The 16,481-nt window shown below is 59.6% G+C and overlaps 1 protein-coding gene across 50 annotated transcripts in view; it reads left to right on the top strand.

Annotated features, from left to right (window-relative positions):
• Positions 1–16,481, top strand: part of MCF2L (MCF.2 cell line derived transforming sequence like) — a 181,963-nt gene that overhangs the window by 120,476 nt on the left and 45,006 nt on the right. For all 50 annotated transcript variants that reach the window (XM_070579327.1, XM_070579361.1, XM_070579342.1 and 47 more), the window contains one exon: positions 675–789. In XM_070579327.1, the coding sequence (XP_070435428.1) occupies positions 675–789 (115 nt within the window). The remainder of the gene's footprint in view (positions 1–674; positions 790–16,481) is intronic.

Below are 16,481 nucleotides of genomic sequence, written 5' to 3' on the forward strand. Positions count from 1 at the left end.
CGGCCCTTCCCAGGGGCTCATCTGACTGGAGCCGCCCTCATCTTCCAGACCCCCACACGCACCCCTGGCCACTGGTCCTGATGCCTCAGGCGCCGTCTCTGTTTTTCCTGGTGAAATTCTCCAGTGTGCCTTCCCCTGGAGGAGCCCCCTGGCTCCACCTGTACCCTCCCCTCCCCTCACGATGCGAAGGGCCCCTTCAGAGCGGAATTCCCTACCAAGCGGAAGGTCGGAGAAACCAGCAGACACCCACCCGGAGCCCTAGTGAGTCGTTAGGGCTCAGCCTGCGTGGACCGTTAGGCAGTGTTTAAAATATCAGCCACACCACGTACAAAGCACAGGAAACTGTAGTCGCGACGTTAGGAGAGAGGCAGGACGCCAGCTTTGTGCTCGACCCAGTCCCGTCAGGTAGGAAGTGCACAGAAGCACTTTGGGGGAACGAGCGCGTGTGATGCTGGCTGCCTCGTGGTGGCGGATAGTGGGCGACGGTTTTAATTTGTCTCATTTTTTCACGCATTTCAAGTACTTCCTTCAGCAGCAGGCATTTCTTTCATAATAAAAGAGGTTGACGTTGAGGAACGCCCTCGATTTTAGGTGGAGGACTCGGTGCTCGCGGGAAGTCTGTTGGCTTGTGGAGTGGGGACCCCGTGTTACGAGCTGCTCTGCTCTCTCCACAGGCGGGCGGGGGCAGGACGGCAGCCCCGTCATCACCTTCCCGGACTACCCGGCCTTCAGCGACGTCCCAGACAAGGAGTTCCAGAATGTCATGACCTATCTCACCAGCATCCCCAGGTGCGTGTCGCTGTTTCCTGGGGGGTTGACGTGGCTCACAAAGGGCCGAGCGTCCGTGAGGACGTGGTGGCCGAGGGGAGGTTGGGGGCCTGCACGAGGTCACGCAGATGAGCAGTGGAGGAATCCGCTGGTTCCGGCCCCGGGGCCACATCCTTCACCTCCCCTGTGGTGATGTCCAGCTCCGGCCTGTCCCCCAGCCCCGGGGTCCAGCTGAGCCCAGGATGTTTCCTCCCGTGGGGAAGGTGCACAGCCCTCCCTTTGAGGAGCCGGTGACCGAGGGAGACGGAGGCTGTGACGCGGAGTGGCCATGAGACCCTCCGGACGGGGGTCTGACCTCCATGGCCCCCTCACCGTCCCCGAGGGCCAGGCCTCCTCCCGTCCTTCCCAGGGGACAGCTGACCCCAGAGGCGGCTGTCTGGGCCTGGTGCTGTTTTATTACGAGCAGTGCTGGACCCGTCCCCCAGAAAGTTAGGGATCCTGCCTCTGTGTCTCCCGGGGGCGCTGGGCTGCGTCAGCCTCCACGTCGGGGGTCAGACCCCACGTGGCGGGGTTGGCCTCATGCCCCTCGCCCTCAGGAGTGGTGGGGACGCGGACCTCTGTCCAGGGCTCAGTGCCTAGCACACCGTGTGAGGACGGGAGTGCCTTGAGGTGACGATTTCTTCCTCCTGCTACGTAAACGAGAGCAGGGAGACTGTGCGAGGAACGAAGCTCGGGCCCCTGGGTGCTCGAGGATGCTCCTCAGCCCTCACCGCCCTCAAGGACCCGGTTCAGAATCTGGCAGCTAGGGCTCCACGATTAGTCTAATCTAGAAAACAGACGGAAAGGTTAATCAGCTGATACCTGTCACGGAAAAGCCGCTGACCAGTAACAACTGTTCACCACCATCAGGGGGGGCATAGATTCTTCTAGCAACCTGCCCAGTGGAGGAAGGGAGGCCGGCTAAGCTGGGGGAGCCCTCCGCACAGACGTGAGCGGTGAGCGGTCACTTGGCAGGAGAAGCGTGGGTGCTCTGTGCCTAGGTCACACGGGGTGTGGCCTGAGGTCACCGTCTCTGTTGACCTTTCTGTCTCGGTACCCCTCAGTGTGCCAGGCCCCGGGCAGCCAAGCTGAGTTGGGAGGGACAGTGGTCACCCTGGGAGCCGAGCGGCCTTCCATGAGGGCTCCTGTGGCCGGCTGTGCCCCTCAAGGGGCTGAGGGACGTGCTTCATGGTGGGGACCACCAGGCTGCGAAGGGTCTCCATCTCTTTTCTCCCTTGGCCCCAAAGGTACGGAGACAGGGAGCGGCTGTCACACCCAGTCTGTAGAGGAGGCCACCCGACCTCAGGAGTGACAGCACTCTAGTAAGATCATGCGTCTGGAAAGCGCCCAGAAGACACGGGCTCCCCTTGGGGTGGGAACCCGGGATCGTGGCTGTGGCGCCAGGTGTGTCCGGTTACTGGACAGAGACGCTGCACGAGCCCCTGGCGGTGGGGCCACACTGGGGCCAGCTGACCAGCAAAGAGGGGCGGCCATCTGAGCGTGAATGACTGAACTCAGCGGTGGTTTTAGGGGGTGAAGCGACTTTACAAGAAGACCAGACGCCCACGCTTGGGGCTGTGACTGTGGGCGCCCTGTGCGGTCAGGCTGGTCCCCCGGAGGCAGGGCTCCTGCACCCACGCCTCAGCCTCCCCACGGGGACGTCTGCTGGGGCGGGGCAGTTCCTCGTCCAGGGGAGGTCGGAGCTCCTGGTGAACCCTTGGTGTGCAGCGGTCTGAATCTCTTCTTGGATCCCGGAGCTGTGCTGGGTGCCCCCACCTTCCAGCCATGAGCTGGGGTCACTGCTCTTTGTTCTAACTTCCTCCTACTCATTTCCTTTTAGAAGATATTTGGAGTCACTCAGTTACCTACTCACTGTTCCTGAACCCTAACTGGCCCGAACCTGAAGAATTTGGGGGCTGTCTGTGGAAGCCGAGAGAGCTCAGTGCTCACATGGGCTCCACCACCGTTGTTGATGGAGTGGTTCTAGAACCTTCTGTGGCCGCCTCACTGCCCGTCTCATTTTCTCTCCATTCTGTTCTCCTCTTACCCACTTAGGGATCTCAGATCCAAAGTCCTGAGATTAAAACTGACCTTGAGCCCTCTCTGTGTCTGTAGTCACGGTTCCCGAACGCCAGCTGGGACCTGGCACACCTGGAACTCGGTGCCCCATGAGGGCGGTGGTGGCCTCCCTGCAGTGACGGCTCAGCACCAGGCTGAACGAGCGGCCCAGGTCATAGGCTCTCTTTGGTCCCCCACTGCCACCTGAAGTGTGTTCAGGGGTCAGTCCTCCCCCTGCAGGGGAGACTGAGGTTTTCTGGCCACTGTTAGGTTTAGAGTCAGAGAGTCCGTTTGTGTCTGGAAATGTGAATGTCCAGCGTTCTGAGCCTCATCAGAGGCGCCTTCTTCCCTCAGGCAAGCAGGATGCTTGGAGGGCAGCTGGGTCCCTAACGCCCTCTCGGGACCTTCTGGGCTGTCACTGTCTCCTCCTGGGGGGGTCACCACCCTCGCTGGTCTTGCTGATCCTCAGACCTTCTGGCCTCAGGGCCTTTGCACTTGCTGTCCCTCAGCCCAGGTCTCTGGACATGGCTCCCTCTCACACTCCAGGCCACCTCCTCAGGGCAGTCCTCCATCATGCCCACCTACAGAAAGAAGCTCACCCCTCCTCCCTGCCTCCTCGCCCACCCAGCTTGTTGGCTTGGTGGGGCTTATCTCCAGCAGTCCTTGTTGCCTCACAGCTTGGTTTTGGTCTGTGTCTGCCTGTGTCACAGGTGCTGGGAGCAGGCACATGGCTCCTTGGTAAATATTTGCTGGACAAACAAACGTCCTTTGTGGACGAATAAAGTAAGTTCACAGGCGCCTAGCCGCCTGACGGGCCAAGGGCTCCCTCCCGCGGTCTCTCACTGGCGGCTCGTCTCCTCTCCTGTCAGAACAGCAGCCTGCACTTCCCTCTTCTTTCGTTTTAAGGGGTTCTTATTCCCAAGAGAATGGAGCCTTTCAAAACGCCGACCTCCGAGATCACATGCACGCTTTGTCTGCAAGGTCGGAGGGCAGGAGATGCGCGTTTTCCCCTGGGGCACAGGACTGACTGCGTTCTCCGCTTTATGGCACCCGAGCTGCAGGAGGGGCCGGAAGGCCGGCCTGAGTATTTGAAGCCCAGACCCGCAGGCTCTGTTTCCAGGGAGAAGAGTATGCATGGGGAGTGGGCTTGTGCTCCATCCGAGCTTCTCTCCTCTCCCGTTGAGGATGCTAAGGGACTCGGAAGCTGGACGGGTGGATCTGGCCCCGTCAGACCCACTGCACCCTTTTCATCCAGAAGCAAAACTCCTGAACAATAAAACCCAACACGTCCATCGTTTCAGGAGACAGCAGCAGCGCCCCACGAACCTGGAGGCCCACTGAGAGAGGGAGCTGGGCGGCCCGTGCGTGGCTGCCCTGGCAGAACCGTGAGGATCCCGGCCGCCCCTGGTGTAGGACCCCAGCCCATCGGCCCCAACATCATCTGTGAACCTTGAGGGTGTGCAGTCCAGCTGCCATCTCAGAAGGAGGGACTGGTTTTTGGTGAAGTTCTAAAGAAACAAATGCTGCCTTCCAGCAGCTCACACGCAGTTGCATCCCAGAGAGCTCACGGACAGCGTCGGGGAGAAACACTGTGTGTCTGGAAGAAAAGTGGGGTCAGTGCGGCCGTGTCTCAGGACAGGGGACAGCTCATGCTGGGGGCAGACGGTGACACTGGGACGCGTCCAGAAGCAGCTGCAGTGGCCCAGGCTGCCCCCTACTGAGCAGCACCCACATGTGGGGCAACCCCCTTGTTCTCTGTGGGGACCTGGCGAACGTCCCCCAAATGCGCCCCCATTTACAGGGGAGAGGCGCGCTGCCCCCTGCAGGACACGGCGTCCATTGCGGTCAGTCCTTTCGCCCATCCTGAACCACCTGGAGCGGGGGAGGTGGGCAGGCTGCTTCTAGAAAGGGGGAAAACTCCTCACGTAGGCAGGCCTCTGGCCCGGCTCATCCAGGGAGCTGCCGAGCCAGCAAGCCCCAGGAGGAGCGAGGGTTAGAGCCGGTGCCGTCAAGCGGACGGATCTCGGGGACGTGGACTCTCGCAGCTCCTCAACGAGGTGTAACTTTATCCTTTAAAGAGTCCATTGCTGCTGACTTCGCGCTCCTCCCGTTAGGATGCGTGAAGGACAGGTGCCCCCTGTGAGTCCTGATGTCTGATTGACAGCCATGCTCCCTCTGAAATACGAGCAGAGGAGGCGGGCTTGGTGCAGGTGCATCTGACACACGTGGAAACGGATTGTATTGTCGGTCTTTTGAAAAGTGACTCAATCAGGTGCGTGTGGAAGGACTTCATGGTTTATGGTCAGCATACCAGCTGCTGTCCAGCCAGTGTGCTGGCCACCTGTGGGGGGTCCCTGTGCGCACCCGTCGTGGTTGGAGGGTGGCATCACCACACACGTGCTTAGGACCCTTGCAGTTCCTAATGGGGCTCGTTGGCCACCATCTGCCAGGTGCAGGTGGGGCCACGCCAGGGACTGGTGATGAGTGACAGTGAACCGCACGCCCTGCCCCAGAAGCGACCCTTGACCTCCCTACAGACAGTTCCACGACTGAGAGAGAATCAGGGGGAGAGGCTCTGACAGCTCTCCCATCTGGAGTTGTGTGCTGGGCAACGTGGACCCCCCAGTGACAAAGAGAGAAACTCCTGCTGCTCACGTTGCCTGTAAATTAAACAAGACATGACAGGGATGTGTTTATGAAACAGGAAGAAAAGGGAAAAAGGAGGTGAGGGACGCCAGAGGGGCAGTCAGAGAGGAGCCCTGTGAGAAGGTGACTTAAAGGAGGTGAGGGACCCTGAGTCATGGGGACAGTCCTCACAGAACCCTAAGAGGGGACCCGAGTATTGGGGAGACTACTCACAAAGACCCCTAGGAGGGGCCCTCAGTCATGAGCGACAGTCCTCACAGGGACCCCCAGGAGGGGCCCTCAGTCATGAGGACAGTCCTCACAGAGACCCCCAGGAGGGAACTCAGTCATGGGGACAGTCCTCACAGGGACCCCCAGGAGGGAACTCAGTCATGGGGACAGTCCTCACAGAGACCCCCAGGAGGGAACTCAGTCATGGGGACAGTCCCCACAGGGACCCCCAGGAGGGAACTCAGTCATGGGGACAGTCCCCACAGAGACCCCCAGGAGGGAACTCAGTCATGGGGACAGTCCCCACAGAGACCCCCAGGAGGGAACTCAGTCATGGGGACAGTCCCCACAGGGACCCCCAGGAGGGAACTCAGTCATGGGGACAGTCCCCACAGAGACCCCCAGGAGGGAACTCAGTCATGGGGACAGTCCCCACAGAGACCCCCAGGAGGGAACTCAGTCATGGGGACAGTCCCCACAGGGACCCCCAGGAGGGAACTCAGTCATGGGGACAGTCCCCACAGAGACCCCCAGGAGGGAACTCAGTCATGGGGACAGTCCCCACAGAGACCCCCAGGAGGGAACTCAGTCATGGGGACAGTCCCCACAGGGACCCCCAGGAGGGAACTCAGTCATGGGGACAGTCCCCACAGAGACCCCCAGGAGGGAACTCAGTCATGGGGACAGTCCCCACAGGGACCCCCAGGAGGGAACTCAGTCATGGGGACAGTCCCCACAGAGACCCCCAGGAGGGAACTCAGTCATGGGGACAGTCCTCACAGAGACCCCCAGGAGGGAACTCAGTCATGGGGACAGTCCTCACAGAGACCCCCAGGAGGGAACTCAGTCATGGGGACAGTCCCCACAGAGACCCCCAGGAGGGAACTCAGTCATGGGGACAGTCCTCACAGGGACCCCCAGGAGGGAACTCAGTCATGGGGACAGTCCTCACAGAGACCCCCAGGAGGGAACTCAGTCATGGGGACAGTCCCCACAGAGACCCCCAGGAGGGAACTCAGTCATGGGGACAGTCCTCACAGGGACCCCCAGGAGGGAACTCAGTCATGGGGACAGTCCCCACAGAGACCCCCAGGAGGGAACTCAGTCATGGGGACAGTCCTCACAGGGACCCCCAGGAGGGAACTCAGTCATGAGGACAGTCCCCACAGAGACCCCCAGGAGGGAACTCAGTCATGGGGACAGTCCTCACAGAGACCCCCAGGAGGGAACTCAGTCATGGGGACAGTCCCCACAGAGACCAGGAGGCGTCTTCTGTCATATTCTTTTGCAGCACAGGCACCAGGGAGCAGGAGCAGAGTGAGGGAGGGGTGTGGCATCCGGGGACAGAGTTGGGAGGTGAGGGAAGGGTCAGGGGCCCCCTGACACTGTGGAATGGTGACCCCCTTTAAAGAGGGGCTTTGTTCTCAGTGAAATGGGACAAAGGGACCATGACCTGACTTGAAGAGCTGGCCAGAGCAGGGCCGACGGGAGGGGTGGGGGCTGCGGGCCTGGGGAGATGGTGACGTCAGGACCTGGAGGGAGCTGTGCGGGTGGCGAATATGGTTTCCAGCCTTTTTTTGAGGAGAAGCCCAGGGACTTCCTGCTGGATGTGGGGAGGAGGGAGGCGGGAATGCAGGGTGCGAGGCAGGAGGACGGGATTGGGGAAGCCCGAAGGATTGAGGGAGGGCAGGAGCAGCTAGGAGGGTCGAGTCTGGTTTGAGACATCACTTGGACGTCAGGGGGGCTGTCAGGTCAGGCAAGGCCCGTGTGTGCGTCTGGAGCTCTGGGGTGAGGTCCCGGCTGGGGTGTGGATTTGGGAGTCGTGGGCAGTTGGGTGGTGAGGCCCCCAGGAGTGGGGTGGTGGGCAGAGGGGGAGCCCCAGGTGTTCCAGCTGGAGGAGGGCAGGGGGAGGCGAAACACAGCGGGGGGGAGGGGAACGAGCCCTTAGCTGGGGTCTCAGGAGCGGGAGGCTACCCCCAGATTCTGTAGGGCTGTGGGGGCTCCCCATAGGTTGGAAGGTTGGTAGGCCTTTGGGACCGCTGACAAGAACCGTTTCCATGGAAAGTTGGGAGCAAAATGTTGATTGGAGTAAATTTAACAATAATGGGAGGAGCAGGGTCTGAGGCAATGGGTGTAGACACGTCCTTCCAGGATTCTGCTACTAAAGGGAGCAGAGGAATGGGCAGTGAGAGGAGGTCGTGAGAGGAGGCAGACGAGATTCTCTATCAAGATGAAAGAAATAACAGCATGTTTATGCCGATAGAAATTACCCAATTAGGAAAAGAAGCAGCAGTCACCATTTGATTTCTTTTACACTTAACGTGCTGTTTGTGCACCGCCTCTGAGTCTAGCACAAGGCAAATGGCGGGGGCGGGGGGCGGCATTACAGAGCCCGTCCGGGGGCCACGAGTGCTGCGGCTCCTGGGCCTGAACGTCTGGGTCCCTCCGTCCGCCTGTGGTTCTAGAACCTGAATCTTTCCTCCCTCCTGTGGTTCTAGAACCTGGAACTCTCCTCTCCTCCCTCCTGCGGTTCTAGAACCTGGAACTCTCCTCTCCTCCCTGCTGCGGTTCTAGTACCTGGAACTCTCCTCTCCTCCCTCCTGCGGTTCTAGAACCTGGAACTCTCCTCTCCTCCCTCCTGCGGTTCTAGAACCTGGAACTCTCCCTCCTGCGGTTCTAGAACCTGGAACTCACTCTCCTGTGGTTCTAGAACCTGGAACTCTCCTCTCCTCCCTCCTGCGGTTCTAGAACCTGGAACTCACTCTCCTGTGGTTCTAGAACCTGGAACTCTCCTCTCCTCACTCCTGTGGTTTTAGAACCTGGAACTCTCCTCTCCTCACTTCTGCTGTTCTAGAACCTGGAACTCTCCTCCCTCCACTCCCCTCCACATCCACCTCCAAGCACCCCGAATCCAACCTCCTTGTCTCCTCTCACCTGGGGCTAGAGCTCCCCTTGCACCCCCCACACTGTGGCAAAAATAACATTTCCAAACTCAGTCTGCTCCTGTCCCTCCCCATGAACAGTCATCCGACGCTTCCTTACACAGGTGTGTGTGTGTGCCCACACAGACACATGCACAGACACACATGCATATATCATGTACACATGCACACACAGACACACACATGCCTATGCACTCACACGTGCATAGGGTTGCCAACATTGAGATACATTGCTGGCTTTTCTTTGGAAAAGATTTAGCAACCCTGGACTTGCATTTCCATGGCTCCTGCAGGAGCCCCCTGTGGTGGGCCGTGGGGGCCTCAGTCACTCAAGCCCAGGGCTGGGCAGATAATATGAAGAGGATCACCTCCCTCCACGGCCGCAGTCTCTCCAGAGCCAATTAAAATGCAGTTCAGGAGCTCTTAGAGTTAACTGAAGCCAATAATGACGTTGATTTTCCAGGGACCTGGCTCACAGCGCCCAGCTGCTGGGGAGTCAGAGGTTCCGTCTCCTAGCTGGCTGTCGGTGACAGGCCACGTTCACCCCATAAGAGGTGCACATACAGGCACATGCAGCCTCACACACGCCACATACGGGCACAAGCACGCACACAGGCACATGCACACGTGCACATAAACACACATGCACACGCACACATGTGGGCACAAACATGCACCCACACACATGCACCGTTTGTAGGGACCACATGAAAGAGAAAGGCAGGTGCACGTGGAATGGAACAGGAGAGTAGATGTGGTCTTGGGCTCCCGGTGGAGAGTTCTGGAACGCTCCTGACGCATTACTTGTAAGACAAACGCCTGGAACAAGCTGACTCTCTTCCCACTGCAGGCTGCCCAGGTGGCCCCGTCCTACTGGCTAAGCTTTAGACCAGCCGGACCTCGGCCCCCAGAAGTTCCTTACTTCTCGCTGCCGCTATGACTTCCAGTTGAAGGTTCGGTTGACTTTTGGACATAAAGACAGAAAGCGTGAGTGTGAGTGTGAACCGAGCAGTTCAGAACGCACCCACACAGCATTGGGAGCTTCCCCGCCCCCTGCTTCCTCCCCAGGGTTAAGGGTTTGGGTGATGTCAGAACTTTGTTCTGCCCACGCACAGACGCTTCCCCCAAATGGGCGGCACAGGCCTGTCACATCCCAGCCCTCTGCCAGCCACAGCGATGCATCATGGGCCTCCCTCTGGGCAGCACCGTTGCCTCCTCCTCTCAGTGGCCACGTCACCCCCCTAGTGTAGACGACCAAACATAGGATCCCTCGCCCCTTAGTGGGGATTCCACTCGCCCTGCCGTCTCCCGTGGGATCCTGCTGAATGAGCAGCCTGTTCAGGTCTGGCTGGTTTTGTTCTGCTTATAAGATGGGACGCCTTGAAGGTAATCCCATCCATCACAGTTCTCAGACGCTCTGGTCAGGGGTCCTCCCCGTCCAGCCGGCGTGACTAGCAAGTAATTGGCCATTCTCGCCATTCACTGTCCAGTGGCTTTGCTCAGCCCATTGTCCCACGTGGGCTGAAGCTCTGGGAGCTCAGTGACCACTGCCCACTGCTGTGGCCTCCTCCACACGGGTCCTGTCCCGTCATCTTCTCCTGGGGGAGCCGGAGGCTGCCTGTCTCCTCGAGCCTCCTTCCTTTGGTGTGATGCTCTTTCTGTGTCACCGCCATCCAGTATGACAGCCACTGGCCATGTGTGCCCATCTAAATTTAAAAATTAAACTAAATAAATGCAAACGTTCAGGCCCTGGGTCGGGCTAGCCATATTTCAGTTCACATGTGGCCAGTGGCTGCCACGTTGGGCAGCTCGACTGGAACGCTTCCGTCTGTGGGAGGGCGAGAGCTGCGATGGGGTGGGGTCGACTTAAATCGGCCATGCCCTTCGTTGGAGAAAAGGCCAAGGTTGTCATCCTGGCTCCCTGCCTGAGAAGAGAGGCCGCAGCCCTTGCCTCACTTGGAAGTGGCGACCCTTTGTGGGCCCGGGGTTTGGGAAGCCCCTCGCTCGCTGCTGTCACAGCACCCAGGCTGCGCCCGCCAGCTCGTCCGCCCCATGGGGCCTGGGGGTGGCGCAGAGGGGAGACAGCGCCCAGAGGCTGCGCGGCTAGAGTTTCAGCTCCCGGTGGAGAGGAGACGCCAGAGGCAGATCCGGTGGAGGAAGGAGCTGGACGAGCTCGGGGCTGCCTGGCGGGCGGTGGAGTCAGGACTGAGGAGGCGCCCGTCTCAGGACCTGTGCAAAGGGCAGGGGCGGAAAAGGTGAGACGGCTGGGGTGCTGCACGAGCCTGAGGCAGGTAACGAGATTCCAGGATGTTCTAGCCTGAGTCTGAGCCCCCAAGGAGGTGCCCCCCAGGAGGCAGTTTGCTCCTTGGTTGCAGAGAATCCGCCAGTGGTGTGCGTCTGTCTGTTTTTAAAATGTATTCAAGGAGACTATGTGGTTGGTGGTTTTCTTAACATTTTTTTTAATTGTGGTAAAATTCATGGAACATACAACTTCCCATCTTAACCATTTCTGAGTGTACAGGTCGGTACATGCTCACTACTGTGCAGCCAGCCTCCAGAACTGTCATCTTGCAAAATGGAACTCTGTCCCATTGAACACTGACTCCCACCCCCGGCCCCTGTCCACTTTCTGTCTCCATGGATTCGGCTCCTCGAGGGACCTTATGAGTGGACTCCTACAGCATTTGTCTTTTTGTTTCTGGCTTACTTCACTCCACAAAGTCCCTAGGGGTCGTCCATGCTGTAGCAGGTGTCGGGATTTCCTTCCTGTCTAAGGCTGAATAAGCTTCGTTGTATGCACGGGCCTCCTGTTGTTTATCCACTCATCTGTCGTTGGAGGAAGCTATGTTTTCGAGCTAGATTAGAAATCAGTCTTTGAAAAATAGATAAGACGCTCCAGTTTCCCCTGCGCCGTGTGGGCGCCCGCAGAGCAGGTGCAGGCCGCGCTGGCCTCTCCGCTATCTGCAAAGATCATCGCTCCCGCTCTGCGTTCATTGGATCAGACAAACTCCAGTACGTTCGTGATGATTCTCCTAGATAGCACGGTTTTGGGTTTTCTTTGTGTATTTTTGTCAAAAGAATTGTATTTATTGGTATGGAAAAAAATAACTTGAATATAAAGAATGCAAAAATGTAAGTTTTCAGTCTCTTTAGAGAAATTCCTGCATTTTTCTGAGAAGGTGAGCTGTTCCCTTAGGGCTGTGGAGAAGAGGGGCGATGCTGCCTCGTGGCCCCTTGGCTGGTCCCCGCATTTAGGCGGCCCAGCCTTGTGTGCGTCTGACCCACATCCGCCCTGACAGGGCTGCGTGTGACTCAGAACAGATACATTACCGCGTGTGAGAGTTTTGAAAAAGCGTTTGCCGTTTTTCTTGCCGTTGAGCATTCTGGAATGAAAAGCTGACCAGTGTAGGATCGATGCGTCGCACAGGTGATAGTCTGGCGGGTTGAGATCTGAATCCTAAGGGGAGAGAAGAGACGGCAGAAAAGACAGGTTAGGGCTGAGTGCTCAGGGCATGCCTTCGAGGCTGCGGAGTTTGGACCTGGGCGGGCAAGTCACGTAGACAGGGAGGAACCTGGCCACAGCATCTCCCTCACAAAAGGAGAACAAGGAAATGAAAGAGTCTGTCACATTTGCCAACTTTCACAGACCAGTGTCCAAATATGGGATGAAAAACAGAGAAAAGAGCAAAGAAATGCAGTAGTGGGGGCCCGGGAAAGGGGAGCAGGCCCAGCCCCACCACTGCCCCTCCAGCCCACCCACCCACCTCCCTGGCCTTGCCCATTCCCTGGCCCCCTGGGTGCACCTGGCCCCCAGGGCCCACCTGCTTGATCAGCACCCCGACACCCTGCCCAGCCCCTCAGGGAGCCTGGAACGCCTTCCTCGGGAGGGACCCTGGGCCCTGCCATGGATGGATGAGCCCCAGCTGACGCCTCTCCGGCCATCAGCCAAGGACGGCGCAGGACCGATGCCAGCCATGGTGCCTCCTGCTGGGGTGCGCCCTGACCCATGGGCATCTCACCCCCACCATCCAGGGACGGTCAGGGCAGATGCCAGCCATGGTGCCTCCTGCTGGGGTGTGCCCTGACCCATGGGCACCTCACCCCCACCATCCAGGGACGGTCAGGGCAGGTGTCAGCTGTGGTGCCTCCTGCTGGGGTGCGCCCTGGCCCCTGAGCCCCCTGGCACACACTGGCTTTGTTTCCTCTTGTCCTGGCGCCAGGCTGAGGAGTCCCCTTATAGGCGGCTCTGAGGACCCTCACTGTCCACCCTGACGCAGGCAAGACACCCAGTGTAGCCGGGTCTTTTCACACCGTGAAGGGGCCCCTTCACTGTCTTGTGGCTGCAAGCTCTGAGCCCCTGGCTTGGGCTGAGTGAGGCCACACTGGAGACACGGGTGCTCAGAAACTCACCCGGTCTGGCCCTATTCTCTCTGTAAACCCGACACCATCTCCCTTTCCACGAAGCCAGGCTGTGTCTACACCTCCCTGGGTTGTTACAACCTGTTGATGTTTATCGCTCCGGGACAACGGACCGAACTCAGCTGTGCTGGACCCTCAGGTCCATGTCCACCCTGAGGGCCGCGGTCTGTCCTAGCGGGCAGCTGCAGTGTCCACAGTGACTCTCAGGTGCAGGAGAGATGCCGTCGGGGCCTCAGGAGCTCTCGGCCGTCCGGGGCCACTATTGCACGTGGTGATTTGGGTTTGGGCTTGTTGCTGGAGACAGCGGTCAGCCTCCTGCACGTGTGAGTAAGGATGGCGGGCTGGCTGCCTGGGCTGGGTGCTGAGACAGTGGGTTGGTTTTCTGGGCTGATGGCCGTAGGTCGTGGGTCAGAGTTCTCTTTGTGGACGGCCTGGGTGTTGTCCATCTGGACACTCAGTCTGTCATGGCAATAGCAACAAGTTTAACTTCGGTAAAGGACAGTTATAACCACTAGTAAGGAGATCGTTTTGCTGCTGGTGGAAGGAAGATTGGAAAGCCGGCTGGGCTGGCGGGAGGGCTGTGGATGCTGCCTGAGGACAGGGATAAACCTGGGCAAGGGACTGGCTGACACCCGTCGGGGGCAGAGACCCGGGAGCACAGGGATGCCACCCTCCATAGGCTGCAGAAAGGGGAGGGGAGGGCCTGGTGGGTGGCTCCCTTCAGGACAGGCAGAGACGAAGCCGGACGCGCCCTGCAGCTGTGGACTTGTGGAGAGCAGAGCTGAGGCCTCCCCCAGTCTCCTGTTCCTTCGTTCGTCTGGACGTGTTGAGCACCGGCTCTGGGCCAGGCACGTGGGAGACAGACAAGCTGCGGCCCTGGTGGGGTGTGTGGCCAGGGTCAGCGGACGACGCTCTCAGAGCAGACCCTTGGGGTGGTGGCAGCTCCCTGAGGCTCAGGGTTTCTGCAGCAACAGGCCAGTAGTGGCCACCAGAGAACCAATGCAACCCAGAGCTGATGACCTGGCTGCCCTCCGCCCCTCCTTCCTGTCCTGATTTCCCCTCGACCCTGCCCCGGCCCTGAGCTCCAGCAGCCGCCGCACGTTCCCGACCTGCTTCCTGGCTCTTTCGTGGGGCAGAAGCTCAGATACGCAGACGCCGCATCTCCCGGTTCAGAAAGTCCTCAGGGCTCGTCGGTAGGACTCAGTGCTCGGGCCAGCAGCAGCAGCAGCATTTGGGAGCTTGTTAGAAATGCCGTGAGGTGGCCCCACTAGGCCTCCCGAGCCCCAGTCTGCATTTCAACAAGGTCTTCGGGAGCCTGGGGTGCATTGCAGTCTGAGATGTGCACACGTGTGGGTCTGTCTCCTCCTCGCCCCCTCCCCGCTCGGCTCTCTCCGCCACGGCCATTGTCTCTGCAGGTGCCTTCTTCCTCTGACTCCGTGTTTCCCTGCGTCTCCACCGTCCCTGCTCTGTGATGATTGGCGTCTAAACAGGCGAGAGCGAGCCCCCTCTCCCCCACAGGGTCCCAGGAGCAAGCTGCAGCTGGGCAGGAGCTGGACAAATGTGACACAGGGTGACCGCAGACTCACTGTCAGGGAGCCACCCAGCCCCTATTTCCAGACTGTTCTTGGGCCGCTCATTGCTCCCACCTGCGCTGGGGAGGTTGGACCCTCACCTGACGGGGCCTGTGTGCCCCAGGCCACCGAGGGCCACCCCGGTGGAGTTAGCGGGCCCACGGGTGCCCAAGGCCAGCGAGCCCTGCAGTGTTAGGGCACCAAGGAATGGTGAATCCCAGAAGTAGTTTATGCGAGCTCTGTGCCTATTTTCACTATTTGGGCCAAAAGTGAGCTCATCAGCCTCACCCGGCAGCCGGGCCTCTGGCCAGGGTGGCCGGCCCTCTGAGCCGACTGTTGGGAGGTTGGAGGCTGACCTCTGTGCGTCTGCAGGGCTGTGTGTACCCAGGGGACTGGGGACACTTCTGTGTGGCTTCCAGCTTCTGATTCCTGCTCCCTGTTTCCCCCCTGCCACCACCTTCAGCGCAGTGGCCGAGGCCCTGCTCACGAGGGACCCCAGGGGGGCAGCGTTTTGTGCCGTCAAGCGTGAGCCACACCCCCCTCCCCTGGGCACACGAGGTCACAGGTGGGGGGCAGGAGCAGGGCATGCGAGCTCCAGGTCCTCCACTGGTGTGAGCCGATCCGCCCCTCCTCAGTGCGGGGAGTGGGGACGGGCCCCATGGGCTGCTGGCCCCTGTGGGGCCGTCGTGGGCGCGCAGGGGAGGCGTGAGGGTCTCTACGCCCTCACGTAAGATGCCTTCTGTTAGTTAAGGCTGCGCCACTGAGACAATGTTCCCAGAATATGGCAGGAGGCGAGACGGGGCACGGGGGAGAGTTCTCCTGGGCCCCAAACTGGGTCCTGGCGTGTGGGCATCTCTGCTGTCTGCTTCTGGGGTCGGGTCCCCCTCAGCACGTCCCCCAATACCGGGAGTGGTGCATGGACCCCTGGAGAGGAGGGCCCCTGCCCAGCCCCACACAGGAGGCAGCCCGGGGGTGGGGGGGCACTTTATTCCGGGGTGGACTAGGCCTGGGAGGTGGCTTACAGGCAGCAGGGAGCAAGGACTCCAAGCCAGATGGTGGGGCTACCTGCTGTGTGACTTTGGGCAAACGACTTAACCTGTCTGTGCCCGTCCCTCTTCCCTGGGCTGGAGAGAGCAGTCCCGCCTCACGGGGTCATCGTGAGAATTAAAGCAAGAATAGCTGTCGAGCTTTTAGCGCAGTGCCTGAACCCCGAAGACCAAGAAGTGCCTCCTCCCCGGAGGGTCCGGGCCTGCCCGGGGGTGAAGGGGAGCCGTGACTGAGCTCCCGCCGCCCCTCCCACTCGCTGTCCCGACCATGAGCTGTGTGGGGCGGCAGGAAATGAGCACAAAGCTGTCTTACTGCCGTGGGACGTGGTGGCTTCAGAGACGAGGCTTGCCACCTGCCCCGGGACTGTGTCCTCGCTGAGAAGCCCCCCTTCTGGGGCACGTGTTTGTGCCTCAAGGAAACTCACTGGTGATTCCTCACATGTCACCTGTCATTTTAATTGAAAAATATCGCATCCTTGGGGCTGGCCTGGTGGCCTAGTGGTTAAGTTCGTACATTTGGCTTTGGTGGCCTGGGGTTTGTGGGTTTGGATCCCGGGCATGGACCTAGCACTGCTCATCCAGCCATGCTGTGGTGGCATCCCCCATACAAAACAGAGGAAGATGGGCACAGATATTAGCTCAGGGCCAATCTTCCTCAGGAAAAAAATATGTATATTTCGTGTCCTTGGTGACTTTGCTTTCTCATCATGTTCGCTCCTATCACCCCATTCGGGATGCTGGTGTCTGATCACAGCCGTAACGTAGGACTTGTGTGCTGTGGA

This window comes from Equus przewalskii, chromosome 16, assembly GCF_037783145.1.
Source record: "Equus przewalskii isolate Varuska chromosome 16, EquPr2, whole genome shotgun sequence".
NCBI lineage: Eukaryota > Metazoa > Chordata > Mammalia > Perissodactyla > Equidae > Equus > Equus przewalskii.